This window comes from Eulemur rufifrons, chromosome 7 (genome assembly GCF_041146395.1).
Source record: "Eulemur rufifrons isolate Redbay chromosome 7, OSU_ERuf_1, whole genome shotgun sequence".
Taxonomy (NCBI): domain Eukaryota; kingdom Metazoa; phylum Chordata; class Mammalia; order Primates; family Lemuridae; genus Eulemur; species Eulemur rufifrons.
Genome location: NC_090989.1, coordinates 277,542,419 through 277,557,618, shown reverse-complemented (window position 1 = coordinate 277,557,618; position 15,200 = coordinate 277,542,419). Strand labels below are relative to the sequence as shown.

General features: G+C 34.7%; 1 protein-coding gene across 5 annotated transcripts in view; it reads right to left on the bottom strand.

The window, feature by feature from the left end:
* PBX3 (PBX homeobox 3) overlaps positions 1–15,200 on the bottom strand; it is a 209,702-nt gene that overhangs the window by 33,442 nt on the left and 161,060 nt on the right. For all 5 annotated transcript variants that reach the window (XM_069474670.1, XM_069474672.1, XM_069474669.1 and 2 more), the window contains 2 exons: positions 14,314–14,555; positions 3,201–3,391 (listed from right to left, as the gene is read on the bottom strand). In XM_069474670.1, coding sequence (XP_069330771.1) covers positions 3,201–3,391; positions 14,314–14,555 — 433 coding nt within the window. The remainder of the gene's footprint in view (positions 1–3,200; positions 3,392–14,313; positions 14,556–15,200) is intronic.

Sequence of the window (15,200 nt, the reverse complement as noted above, 5' to 3'; positions counted from 1 at the left end):
GGCCTTACAGAAGCCAAAGTGAGCAAGGGAATCACATATCTGACTGAACATGTTTGCCTAGAGCAGAGCCACTTGCCTTCTCAGTGCAGAGGGCTTGCTGGGAGGCACTACAAGAAGAGATGGAACCAAAGCTCAGTATTTGCATGCACTTGAAGGCACAGAACAGAATTTGGTCTTATACGTTATTTATTTTTTAGGAAAACGTCTTATAGAAAGTGCCCATTAAGCATTTCCCCTCAGTTTCACTCCTCCAGGGTCCACCACACTCTAAATGACTCTGCCTCAGGCCAGTGAGCAGTGGCATGTCAGTCCCAGGGCTGTGACCCATCAGCATCACAACATTACTAACAGCAGTCTCTGCAGGAGAAGGGACTCCGCTCCAAGCTCTTCCACTCTCTCATTCTTGCTCTGCTCACTCTAGGCTGTTAACATACTTTCTCTTCATGGAAGAAAAATAAATCATTTAGGTGTATACATTATGAATGCAGTTATGTAAAAAATAAGCATGCATGTTGACAAGAACAGAAAAGTATCCACAGAAATAAGGATAGCAATTGTGTTACGAAGGTTCCTTTCTATCAGACATACTTTTTAATATCTTTGTTACATAATGCTTTTTACTAAAATGCTCAAATTTGACAAACAATTTTAAAACATTTTTTGTTTTATGATGCTGCCTCCCTAACTCTGACTTGAGCTGTTAGATGTGTTAAGTCTTGGCTGTTGTTTTCAGTGACTTTGTGGCTTACCAGAGGACAGAAGAAATGTTCATGAAAAACTACAAGAAAAGGGTGTCCGCATGAAGTCTAGTTTGGAGAATTGTATAAATGGAGTATAAGAGTTCAAGGGAAGGGAGGGCTGGTCCAGTCAGGTAATTACAGTGGACTTTTTGAAAAGGAAGCATTTAGGCCAGGCCTAGAACGCAAAGTCTCACTAGATCCAACAAATACGAGCACTGGCTCCATTCTAGGCTCTATTACAGACGACCTCACACATGACAGCTCATTACTGGTGACCAACTTAAAAGAGTTTGCTGTGGGAGGCAGGGAAGTAGGTGGCTAGACAGAGGAAAAGAAGGAATTCTAGGCAGAGAAAATACATAAGACCAGAAGGCATTTCATTTCTGGAAGGAACACAGGAAAGAACAATTTAGTGATATATAAATAAGAGCACTAAAAATGTTCAGACTGTGATCTAATAATTCCATTTCTGAGAATTAGTCCTTAGAAAATAATCCTAAACACCAAAAAAATTCAATGTATAAAAATTTTCACTGAAGTATTAGTTTCAATAAACATCTGTCTAAAATAGCACCCTCTCTACATTATTTTCTCTCCCCTTGCCTTGCTTTATTTTTCTGAATAGTATTTATTACCTTTTTAAATCTTACTATGTTATTGAATAGAATACTATCCTATACATTTGTTCACTTGTTTATTGTGTGTTTCTTCAAATAGAATGTAAGCTCAACTGGGGCAAGTATGTTTTGTTTATCATTATAGCCATAGCACAAACAAATATTTGTGGAAGGAAAAAAGGAAGAATTTATGATGGAAATTAATGGGAATAATTTAAATGCTCAAAAATAAAGTAATGCTAAGTAAATTATTTATTATATATCCATTTTGTAGACTTTAACTATTAAAATGCTTTTTAAAATTAGAGCTTATACTACATGAAAAATGTTTATGTTTTTATGGCAAATTACTTAAAAAGCAGAACAAACTAAGCATATTAAACCATCACAAAAACATGTCTTTTAAAAAGCCCCCCAAGCAAACAAAAAAAAAACAGAAGGAAATAAAACATTTATAGTGACTTCTTTAGGTAGTAAAAATGAGGTTGCCTTTTATTCTATGTATTTTCTAAATTTTCCACAGTGAGCTTCGCATTTTTTAAATAGAAAAAGATAATAAAACTTAAAATCTTCACAACAAAAAGTAATGTAGGCAGGAACAGGTCGTAGAAGGCCTTAAGTGCCAGGTTAAGGAGTATGTGTGAGTTATCCAGCATGGAGAAGCTACCCTGGTTTTTAAGCAAAGCAATCAGGGCATCACAGTGATATTATGGAAACAGAGAAGGGATACAGCGGGGAGTAAGACTGGAGACGGGGAGACTAGCAGGAGGGCACTGTGCTAGTCCTGGTACAAGGGAATGAACAAGGAAAAGTGGAAAGAAAGAGCTGATGTGAGAAACGTTGAAAATGAAGCACAGGTGAGTTCTAGTGACTAACTCACTGTGGAAGAAGAGGGAATCAAAGGTGACACAGAGTTTTACTTAACTAGGAAAATGGTGATATAATTAGGCAGCAAATGTTTTCTTATTTGGCTCTAAGGAGGAGCTCTGGCATAAAGACTGTTCCACACATGCTGTTTTCCAGTTAAGAAGCTAACTTAGATATTTCTTTACTATTGTGAGATTTGCATGATAATTATCATGTCTTTCAGATTTCAAGGGGAAAAAGAAAAAACAAAATAGAAATTCCTTTCCAAAGCTGCAGATTGATCACAAGCTTTAGCCATGCCTGAGAGGCATCCCTACAGAGGCAGCATATACTAGGACACTGACAATTCCTCTGTTCTGTCACTCAGTAGGTCACTATATACAATTTATCACCATCTACAATGTATTACCTAACTCCTGTGAAACTTGGGGATAGCTTCAGATAAAAGGGAAATTTTCATCCTTACAGGAGAAACTGATAGGCTTTCTTACTTGATTTGGAAATACAAAGTTTGGGGTTCAGTGGTAACTGCTATTAACTGAAATAACACTTCCTTTTTACGAGTATCAATATTCCAAGTATTTTCTCATAATATGCACAAGCAATGTAACATAAAGACATTCTTATAAAATACCCTTTGTTAAAATAGTTACATGCAGAAAATTATCTTTAAAAATACTTTTTAGCATCAGAGTTGAAAGGCTACATATTCCTAAAGTCTTCAGTAGGAGCAATAATCCTATTCATTCCCTGAGTCACTAAATCGGCAGCTAACAGCACTACCTCTCCCAGACAGGAAGGGGCTTGACAGCACAGGCACCATGAGGTGAATTACCTGTCCATTGTCCAGAAGAACTCTTATAGCCAACTTAAAGAAGAATCTGACACCAACTGGCCAGTTTTACAGAAAATAATATACAAGAATTGAAAGAGGGATGGGGGAAAAACCATGCAATAGATTTATGGCCTCACATACCTGGCATCAAGGAACCTTGATCTTAAAATCATAACTGCTTCACAAGTGCTTTGTTTGAGCTGCATCTGAATGGAACTAAATTTTCGATGGATGATGCCCACCATTCTTTCAATTTCTTTTGGGGAAATGGGACGTGTTCTACTCTGTTCTCGGAGGAGGTTCATCACATGTGTAGTGAATTCATTACATGCCTGTAATGGGGGGGAAAAAAAATCACTCCTTAGGAAACCGTATTTTGTATTATCACACCCAGACATTAACTCATCTGAATTTCCACCTCATTTGTAATCACCAATGACACTATGCAGTGGATACGGTAAAATGAAAACTAGGCCTCCTAGGAAATGGCGGTGGTAGTTACATGGGCAGCAAGAATTCTGACACTATGAATGGTCAGACATGCAAGGGAGACATGGCACCCAACTGCCTTTCCCACCCCACTTGTCCTAGTTTCAAAATGAGGTTTTTCCATTGGAGGATCATGCTCCCTACCAATTCCTATATATAAGCAAAAACTTATGTTAATTGTTAATACTAAGTACCCCCTATTTTCTGTGGGGTTTTCCATTCATTCAACAAATGTTTACTGAATGACTACGAAGTTCAAACTCTTCCAAGTGCTAAAAGGGACACAGAAATGAACAAGATGCAGACCTGGTTTTTGGTGAGATAAAATATATAAAAAATTAATTCTCACACAAGGCACTTAGTACAAGGTCTAACAGGAAGATGTTAGTAAGTATTTCATAAGTTCCAAGGAAGGAGTATTCTCATCTGGAGACTTAATGGTTTGGGCTTTAAAGAATGGGTAGGATCTTTGAAAGGTGGATGGAAGACAGGAGGAATTCCATGCACAAGAAAACCCTAGATATAATAGTATGTAGCAAGTTCAGAGAATATCAAGTAAGAAAAGAGAGAATCTGTAGAGAAGAAGAGGGGATTCAGGTTTGAATTAGCACAGAAAGGGCCTTGCGCACCAAGCATTCCAATGATCTAGTATAATTTAGCTGCAGTGCAGGCCCCTAGTGGATATAAACCACCCCCATAAAGCAGCTCAACTCTTCAGGGGAGGAGCAGCAGGAAAATAAGGATGAGATTTGGGTCTCAAACTTTTTAGTTAACAATTATCAGAATGCTGTCTCTTTTAGTTCACCTATATTCTTGTTGCTCTATAAAACTGTAACTGGGCCTACACTGAAATCCCCTACTGCCTTAGTAAATAAAGCATCCATCTATATTCCTGAAAAAAAAAAAAGAACATCTTTTGGCATTTTCCTTAAAAAGATAGGATGGGAGATTCTGCATCTTATTGCACAGGTGCCCCTGGTAGGGTGAGCAGACAGAACAATCATTGATCAAGGCAGGATACATTTTGAAGCTCTAATAATGTCCACTTCCCTACAGATATCCTGAACATTGCTCACATATAGCACATGATGGTTTTTCTAACTGCTCATTAGAGAACTAACCTTTCAAGTACACTGGGTATTTCACTTACTCTAAGCTTTCACAGAGCTTTTCTATAAATATTTCTAAGGTGAGGTAAAATGAGTCTTGCTTACCATTTATTAAAAGTTTTTTTAAAAAATATGTTTTAAGCCTTAAGAAACATTACATTCCTTGTGAGTAGTGACCCTATGTTATACTTATGGAATTCTTTGGAGTGTAGAATTGTGCCATATAATAAAAATCTACAGATTGGGGGGCTTTAATACTACAGTGCAAGAGTGAGAGTAATGTTGGTTAAAATCCATAAATTCATTATCCCTGAACCATAAGTGAAGAATTCTTAGCCTAAAGCCCATGGATGGGTTGAGAATACCTATGACCCCCTGAAATCCTATAGAAGTTGTATGCACATGCATACTTCTGAGGAGAGAATCTGTGGAGTTTTTGTTTTTCTTTTCAGATTCACAGACAGTCCATAACTAAAAAAGGTTAATAATTATTGTCCTACGTTATGATATAGTAAAACATTAATGAATTTTTTAAGACTAAAATCAAAAGTTCTTCTATCTTTAAGGATGAAACCAAAATTTTAAAAAGTAAATTTAAGATTTTCTGCACTAAGCTTGATTTCTCTCCACTGTATGCACCAAGGAAAGATCACATGAAGGCACATTGAGAAGGTGGCCATCTGCAACTCAAGGAGAGGCTCCTCACCAGGCACTGATCCTGTTGTCACCTTGGATTTCCAGTCTCCAGAACTGTGAGAAATAAATTCCTGTTCTTTAAGCCAAAAAAAAATTTTTTCCCCTGCACTGTATTGTCAATTTAAATTATCTTATGCCAAGCTGAAAACAAGTGATCATCGTGCCAAGAAATATATGCATGTATTTTTTTCTTGAACCTTCCTTAAGGAGATGTTTATATAATCTCCATATTATATAATTTGACAAATTCTACCCCACAGTTTTCTTATCAGTAAAACAAAGAAAACTGAACTAGAACTATTTCCCCAAACTGGGATTAGCAAATTCTATAGTTCTATAGCTAGTTCCACAGAATGTTAACAGATGGTCCAAAATTACAGTATGTTTGGGAACTGCTGGATTAACCAAAATTTTAAAAGATTTTTCTTTATAAGATTCCTCAATATTTCTATCCTAATATGTGTAATAAATCTTCAAGGAGAAAGAATATATATCCAATTTTTCCCAGATAAATTTGGCCATAAAACCTCTTATCTCTAGAGCAATGCTGTCCAATAGAAATATATTGTGAGTCACATATGAAATTTTTAAATTCTGTAGTAGCCACTTTAAAAAAATTTTAAAAATAGGTGAAATTAATTTTAATATATTTTATTTAACCCAATATATGAAAAATATTAACGTTTCAACACATAGTCAATTTTGAAAATTGTTAATGAGATATTTCATTCTTTTCTTGGGGTGCTCTTTGAAATCAGTATGTATTTTACATTTACAGCATACTTCATTCAGACTAGCCAGACACCAATTGCTCACTAGTTACATGGGGCTAGTGGCTACTGTATTGGACAACACACCTCTAAAGCACCTTGCATACCAATATGCCAAGAAAAACTCTTTAGGAAACACTGTATCAGGGAATCTTTGATATATATTTTTTATTCTTCACCACTACACAAACACACAATAAAAGCCAGTTTCACTTAGGAATGTCCTTGATGAAGCAGCAGAAATTATTCATCTTGTTACATCTCAACCCTTGAATATGTCCTTAATATTTTGTATGTCAAAATGGAAAGCAGAGTAAAGGCACTTCCATCGCATTATTGGAAGGAAGATTGCCTTGAGCAAAAGCATTTGTATGGTTGTTTAAGTTGTGAGCTTAAGTCATTTTTCTCATGAAACATCATTCTTACTTGAAACAATTTTGATAAATTATGATTATTCGGAGTTGGGTATTTAGCAGATATTTTCTCAAAAATGAAACAAGTCAGTCCATCATGTCGACAACAGCTGACAGAATTTGTGCCAATGGTAAAATTTTATTTTCAAGTGAAAATCAGAATTTTGGAACACTTGTACCCACCACTGTGAGCTTAACAGTATCACATTAGACTTTCTCATTGAGAGCTGATATTCATAAATATGATATTTTGATATTATATAATGAAATGTGTCAAAATTGGGAAGATATGCATAATTCTGTGAACCAGTATTTCCGAAATGATCAACGCATGATGTTACAAAAGCACACACAGGTAGAAGATCCATTCCAGTGCAAACTAGCCAAATGGATTTTAAAGTAACAGAGTACAAAAAGTTAATTGATATGGTTTCAGATTTTATATTGTAACTAACTTTTACAAAACTATGATTTGTCAAGTTTGGTGTAATACCAGAAAAGAATATCCACAATTATCTGAAAAGGCTACTAATACACTCCTGCCTTTCCCAATGACATATCTGTGTGAAGCCAAATGTTCTTCATATATTTGAACCGTATGACAACAGATTGACTGTAGAAGCAGATATGAGAATCAAACTGACTTCTAATAAGCCCAACATTAAAGAGTTTTGCAAAAATGAAAAAGCAATGCCATTCTTCTCACTAAATTATGAGGTTTTTGTTGGAAATAGTGTTTTTAAAAAGTTATTTATGTTAACATATAATAGCTTATTGTTTTTTATAAATCAATTAATAAATATTTTGTTTTTTTCCTAGCTTTAATTTCTATTAAAATCATTAGTGATAGATATAACCCACCAATCCAAAAGCATTAGGAAGGTCTCCAATAATTTTTAAGATTCTAAGTCCTAAGGCTGAAAAGCTTGAGAACTGCTGTGCTAGAGTACAGAGCATTTCTAATTTGCCCACACAACATTGCTAATTCCTACAAACCTAGCTCCCTCATGATGATAACGTATATTTATGACAGGGCGTATGCCTTAGTAAATAATTCAAGACTCCTATGTGAATGATACCTGAGATGTTAGCTCTCTTAGTTTTTGTCTGGCTGGATTTTAATCTCTCCAGAATGGATGTTTGTCTATGGTTTCTAAGAAGCAGCCAAAGGCTCATAGGAGAAAAAAGGGTTAAAAACAAAAAAAGTTTCTGCATCTAAAAACTCATAATAATTTCCTAAAACATTTGCTGAATGTCTCACAACTTATTAAGTGAAGCCATCTATGAATGCAAATGCTGATTAGCAATTTGGCAATAGCCCAACATTCACAGAATTCACATAGCTTTTCTTTAAACCAGTAGTTCATACATGATTAATTAGAACATCTCATTTATGTAGTGTGCACTTTAGCTCATTACTCTAAGTAAAATTCGTTAAGTATTTACATCTAGATAATTAAAATCTGGGTACACCCTTAAGAAAGATGCATACACTTTAGGCAAAGTGATTTTTTTCCCTTATACCACTGAAAGTAAATTACAGCCTCATTTACAGCATCATCTTCTGTACCAGTTTCAGAGCAGAGCACAGTACTGCCTCATCTCCTACTCCTTAAAAGGTATACATCTTTTAAACATATAAATGTAATAAGAATGATCAAATATTGCAGAGTTGTTTGGAAGGGGCACCCAACAACATATTAGGATCAATGCTGTTTATAATGTAGAATGCTCACTTCAAATATTTATCATATCTTCCATTATACCTATAAGACTGTATTATCAAAATAGACATTTGAGAAATTTTTCATTGCCTTACTGTTTTTCAAAGTGAAATTAGCAGTTAAGAACTTTCTGGTCAATGTCCATAATATAAATGCAGATACACCTTGGTTAAGTGGAATATTTGAGAAATAGGAGTATTGATTCCTTGAATTTTCTGATTAGTGTATCAGCAGAAACCTCTTTTTCATTTAATCCAATTATTGAAAACTATTTAGGATGCATTTGTGTGTTTAAAATATACATTGCAATAACATAGTTAATATAAAGCATGGAAGGTTTCATCTGATAAAAATATTTTCAATTAATTCTTATTATGAACCTTTCTCCTTAAAAATCCAAACTAAGTAATAATTGAGGATTTAAGATTCTAAACAATGTTTTAATAATATTTATTGGCTAGTAAAACTATCTCCTTGATATTTGTATATATTTGGTTTATATATAAAACTAAAGTTTTCAGTGTTTCCTTTATTTGTGGTGGTGCTTTTTTCAGTTATGGATTCAAGATTCAACCTCCTTCTTGCATTTAAGCTCACATAATTGAAGGCAAAACTAAAATCAGGCAGTAGGCAAGCACTGATTTTAGAGGAAGTTTTATAATGGTTCAATGATCAGATCTAAAAACCAAATTGTTCTTTTGTAACCATCAAGAGAAGCTAACTGTAAACAGATCATAATATCCCCTAAAGTCCACTTTTGACAAAAAACAAATCTCTTTTAAAAAAAGTAGATGCCTCTCAAATTTGCAATGCAACCATTTTCTAGATGTCTTTATAACCTTGTAAGTAACTAGTCTACTATTATAGAGTTCGAATTTATTGAATGCTTACTAAATCAACAAATTCTTGGCAATCTTATGAAACTAATATTATTTTTTATGTCATTATTCTGCAAGCAAGTCCATACTTTGATTTCCTAATACAGTTTTGCCTTCTCATTGCTTGAATAAAAACACTTCTTTTACCAAAGAAGTTGGGGAAAAAAAACAGAGTATTCAAATATAAAGCAATTTGTTTTATTAATCAAGTTTGTGGTCATAGATAAGTAGAGCCAATAACCTAGTAACTTGGAGGAAAAAAAGGGAACAATCAAACACTCCTTCCAGCTAAGGAAAAGGCCTGGCATGAAAGCCAATAAGAAATAAAACTTCCTTGGAGTAATGAAGGACAAAGCTCGCTTGGGAACATGAAATATAAAGTATACATCAGGTAGTATCCTTTTGTCTATCCTGCTTAACTATTAAGAAGAAAGAGCAAAACACAATTAGGAGTTTTCAGACTGCAAAATTTCTAATGTGATAACATCAGCATTTTTTTTACCTGATAAAAATAAAATTTCTTTACAAGCAAAGGTGATTTTGCCAGCAAATCCAAAGATATGCCTTTACAATGGTTTAAATTTTGCACCCATTCTCCATTCCCCCAACAATTCTCTGCAATCTGTAAGTCCTCTAGTAGGCAAATGGTACCTGATTGGTCTTGAGCACATTCAGAGTATATGCTTAGTTCCAGTGCTTTGCCTGATTTGGGGTGAATTCAAAAGACATCTGTGAACTCAGAAAGCAGGTTCCCAGATGCTTGGGAAGGGTTGGGACCCTTGCAACACTTTTGCCTTCAGCAAAAATGTATTTCAATATAATTATAGTAGATAGCTTTCAATATGTCATCTCTATTATAGCAGCTGTAAATTATGAAGTGAATTGCCTGTGTACAAGCAGTTCTTCTGGTACAAGCAAAGTGGGAGAGCTGTATAGAACATGATATATCTTTTCCTTTTTAACTGAGAAAAAATGTCGAAGTCAAATCTCATTTGCAAAAACCAATGTGCCCATTTCCTTTTGGTTAAGAGGTAGAGGAACCAAGTAAAACCCACTCAATTAAAAGCCTTCAGTTCTTAAAAACAAGGCTTCTTAGGACTCTTGGCTTAATTAAGTTCATAAGAATTCACCTATTCTAATAGTTGGGCCTTTAATCATAAGAACATATTGGCAAAGTACAGTAAAGGCATTTTTCAAAACTTGTAGCTAATCAACAAGGAGACAGAGAAGTAAGCAGGTTTGTCTCTCAGCTAAAGAGGGGGACAATGTATCCATGATGACGTATTTATAAGACAGTTTGCTGTAAGCTTTGTAAAATTATCATATTCCTGCTGGGTGTCAGAATAAACAAGAAAATAAAATAATTTTGTTTCCTTTTGGGTGGTAGTAATATTCAAGAACCTTATTCTAATATATATCCCATGCCTAATATCTCAAAAGCGTTTATAAGTGAATTTAGATGGTTATCATCAAGAATCACTACATCTAAGTCTATGTAATAGAGACATATGACCAAAGAACATTTTCTGGGGGGAAAAAAAGACAGGATTTTAAAGACAATACCATGTTTAAAACACACACATAAAACTGAGCCTTGCAGCTTGGATTTAATTTTGCTCAAACTGTAGCTCTAGTCTGTCTGCCTAGCTTTGTAAATGTGGCTGTGCTTATAAGGTACTTTAATTTACTGCAGTGGTGGTGTTTGTTAATTTTATAGCAATCTAAATCTAAACAGGCTTCAGATACATTTTCATTATAGCCTCACTGCAAAGCACAGTAGAGTGAATAACTTTAACATTCCAATGTAGCTTATTTCTTTTAGTGAAAGACTCAACACAATTTTCTGATGAAGCCTCTGCTTTAACATATATGTTCTTCCTATCTACTAATAAGCTTTTTGTCACTCAGAGTACCCATGTTCACTTTCAGGAGGAAAAATATAATTTCTGCAAAGTAATCAAAATAGTTGTTTTTCTATATGCTCTACTCCCATTTCAAATGCAACCCAACATGGACAAATCAGAGAAAACCAGAATGTACCTGAATTATTTTCCAGTTCTACATGGGTAGCAGCACAATTCAATGAAAAAGGATGACATATTGTCAGAAACTGATTTCAATGTCTGATTCTGACACTAACTATATGTGTGACACTGGACAAGCCACTTAACCTCTCTGAGTCTCATTTTTTTTCATCTATAAAATAGAAATTACAATACCATCTATTTTAGAAATGCCACCCATTCACCTCACTTAGTTCTGTTTAGCCCTTCTAGTAATACCAAAGCATATCCCTGAAAGGTCCATCCCAGATAAAGCCCTTCTACCCTAAAGAAATGAAAGGAAAAACTGACTGTTTTGTGTCAAAATTTACTAATCCTAAAAACTTAGGAGAACTATAGACAGAAAAGCTACAAAAGCCAGCCCCCAAAGACAATTCAAGAGAATTAAATGCTACTATATCATTTCTAAAACAATTCAGAACCAACAGGAGAAAATTTGTAAATTAAAATTCTGCTGACTCTGCCAACTGGTCATCATATACCATCTATTTATTTGTTCATACTGCATAGATTTTATATATTTGTAGTTTTCCATTTGAAAGTATTAAACATAAGAAAGGAAACATATTTAAGTGGTTATTAGGCACTGATTATATCCAGAAATGATTTATGATTATATTTTTAAAGTCATTATTTCCCAATTTGATATTTAATCCAAAAATTAAAAAAAAATACCTTATATGTACATGTATATTTTTAAAAGCAAAACCAAAACAAAACAAAACAATCCCTAGTGATTTGACTCTGTTATCAGACAGGACTAAGGTTACCTAAAATCTCTTGGGAATTCTTTAGGGCATTTCTAAAACTGAGGCTCAGGACCTTGCCATTGACTGACGCCAGCTTCCCTCAACTTCCAGTAGGGCTATATGGAGAAAGTAAGGAAACAGGTATGAAGAAACATGACAGGAGATAGTAAGGAATCACAATTCCTTGGCCAAAAAAGTGAGGCCATATATATCTTTCCATGCAAGGTGACTGGTGGTATTTACCTAGTAGGTTTATATAGATGTTTCAGCATAAAGTTATACAATTAGGATTATACTACAAATTAGAACCATTTTCTACTGTTTATGCTCAGGGCAACCTTTTCAACCATGAGTTATTTTGTTTACTCTCAATTATTCATATGTCAAATCAGAAAGCTGGATTTTTTCCTGTACATACACAAGACAATTTTTCTAAAATTCCTATTTGCACATTTTCTACCAAAAGTTATTCCTACAAATGAGACTAGAGCTATAGTTTTAGATCCCAGAAAGTCCTATTCAGAAAATAGAAAACATCTTATAATATTATCAATAATTTACATTACATGTTAATATAAAGCTACATAAATTTTTCTACCCTCCCTCAAAACACATTCACCTGTGGGATAGAACTAAGCATTTGTTTAATACCATCATAACCGGAATATTAGAAAAAGCAATGGGAAAAAAACGACACATACAACTGAAACTATACAGGGAATTTAGAAGAAAAACCAGTTATTAAAACTGATCAGGGGTTGCCAGGGATTAGTGAGGAGGAAGTGAAGGAAAAAGAGAGTGATGAATGGCACAGAGGCTCTTTAGGGCAGTGAAAATACTCTGTACGATCCTATAGTGGTAGATACATGTCATTATACGTTTATCCAAACCCATAGAATAGACAACACCAAGAGTGAACCCTAATGTAAACTACGGATTTTGGATGATATTGGTACGTCAATGGGGGGGTTCATCCCCTCTGGTGGGGGATGCTGATAATGGGGGAGGCTATGTATTGGTGAGGGCATGGGGTATGTAAGATATCTCTGAACCTTCCTCTCAAATTTGCTGTGAACCTAAAGCTTTAAAAAAATAAAATCTTTTAAAAAATAATCACAAAAAACACACCAGGATCCCCACTTAACACTAAAATGTATGGACTTTAAGAAGCACCTGCCTAAACAGTGAAGTACTTATGGGTGAAATTGTATGATGTCTAAGATTCGCTTTAAAATACTCCACCAAAAGGGGGAGTGGGGACAGACAAAATAAGATTGGCAAAATGTTGATAACTGTTTATCTGGGTGATGGGTATACAGAGGGCTCTTTATTTTAGGTTCAACCCTATGAAATTACCATATTCAACTGTTTTTCACCCCCAAACTTGGCAATTTCATAGGATTCAACCTAATACTACTCTCTTTACTTTTGTGTACATGTAAAAGTTTCCATAATAATGGGTTTTTAAATTACTTTCCAAATAAGAAATTTTACCAAATGAGAATCCCTCAAACTAAGCAGCTTTTTGGCATTATACTAACAACTAAAATATGTATAAAATGAACCACCAACATTTTACTTTATTACATTGAATCTAAGACTCACTTATTTTTCCCAACATTTTAACATCTCTGAAGTTTGGAAAGATTTTACAATTAATGGCATGTTATGGTTAAAATGGCAGTGTTAATTTTTCTTGGTGGTACATAAAACAATGATGCAGCTTAAAATCAAAGATATCTTAGATTCAATGAAGTATGGTTAATATAATTGCTGAGGACAGGATTTTTAATCCATATTCTCTTTCTAATCAGGAATTCAGCACACAATACTTAGTATTCCCTGTCCCAGGGTACCCATAATTATCCTGGGAAGTCTCCTCCTCAGAGAGACATGCCAGAACCTGCGTACATTGTGAAGTTCCCTATAATCTGGCAAATTCCATAAGAATTAATTCCTAGGAGGATTCTGGTAAAACCTCATTTTGCAATGCTTCCCTTCAAAAGTTGTTAAAGCTTATGAACACGGCCAGTGCATAAATGTTAATTATACAGAGCTCTGAAAAGCACCAAGTGGTGAAGTTAGACGGGAAGAATGATGTGGTAGCAAGGGCATGTGAATGTGACAAAATGAATAAAACTAAAACAAACAAATGGGATAAAATAGGTATAGCTTCACCTCCAAAATCTCAAAGGGTCTTCATTTCATGAATCCAACAATTCACTTGGATTTCTGCATTGACCGTATTTATTTTGCTCTTTGTGTTAACACCTACCCCTCACAGCCCTCAGAATTGGTTAGCACAGTATAACGGAAGAGCAATGGAGGATTTGTGCAGGACTATGAGAGTGGCGGCTGCTGACCTGTTCATATTTCTCCAGTTCTGTGTGATAGATTTGTCTGATCTGGGTCAATTTGGCTCTGTAATCTGAGTGTTCAATAGAGTTATCTGAAGAACCTCCAGAGGCTGCCGCGGCTGCAGCTGCTGCCGCCGATCCCCCACCTTTCTCAGGACCTGAAACCCCTTCTGCCAAAAGCATATTGTCCAGTCTCATTAGCTGGGGATCGGGAGGGTCCTCCTCCTGGGCTCCTCTGATGCTGAGACCTTCAAGGAAAGAGAGAGAGAGACAGAAAGAAGCAAGAAACAGAGGACAAACAGTGTGAGTATTTTATTTGAGAAAATGATCAAACAACATCAGTGCACTATAATTCATGCTGAGAACTTCATTGTTCATATTTGATCAATAAGCTTGAGTAGGAAAATTATTTAAGATATCATTTACATGCATCCCAACATTTCTAACACTTCCCTCCCCCCTACACACAATTTACCCCAGATTGGATCTTTAGAAAAAGGTAATCCTATCTCCAAATAAAGTCACGTTAAAATAAAATAAAAGAAAAAAAAGAAGAAAAAGGTAACTCTAGCTTCTTGGCATATTTTAATCATCAAAGCTTAAAGGCATAAAATGGGAAGCAGGTAAAAAATTAAAGGTTTCAAAAGAGAAAGAAAATAATTGCAGGGATATAAAACAAACTCATGAAAAGGTGGTTATCCTGTCTTTCTTCACAGCTGGAGAAACAGAATTAAAATTCCCATAAAATAATTCATAAGCTATAATCAAAATTGGAAAATAAGATTAGATGAGCTTTTCCATCATGTAATTTCAGAGAGAAATACATATATTATAAGGTAATTAGCTATATTTAAATATGTATATTATTAAATAAATATTGTTAAGCACAAGGC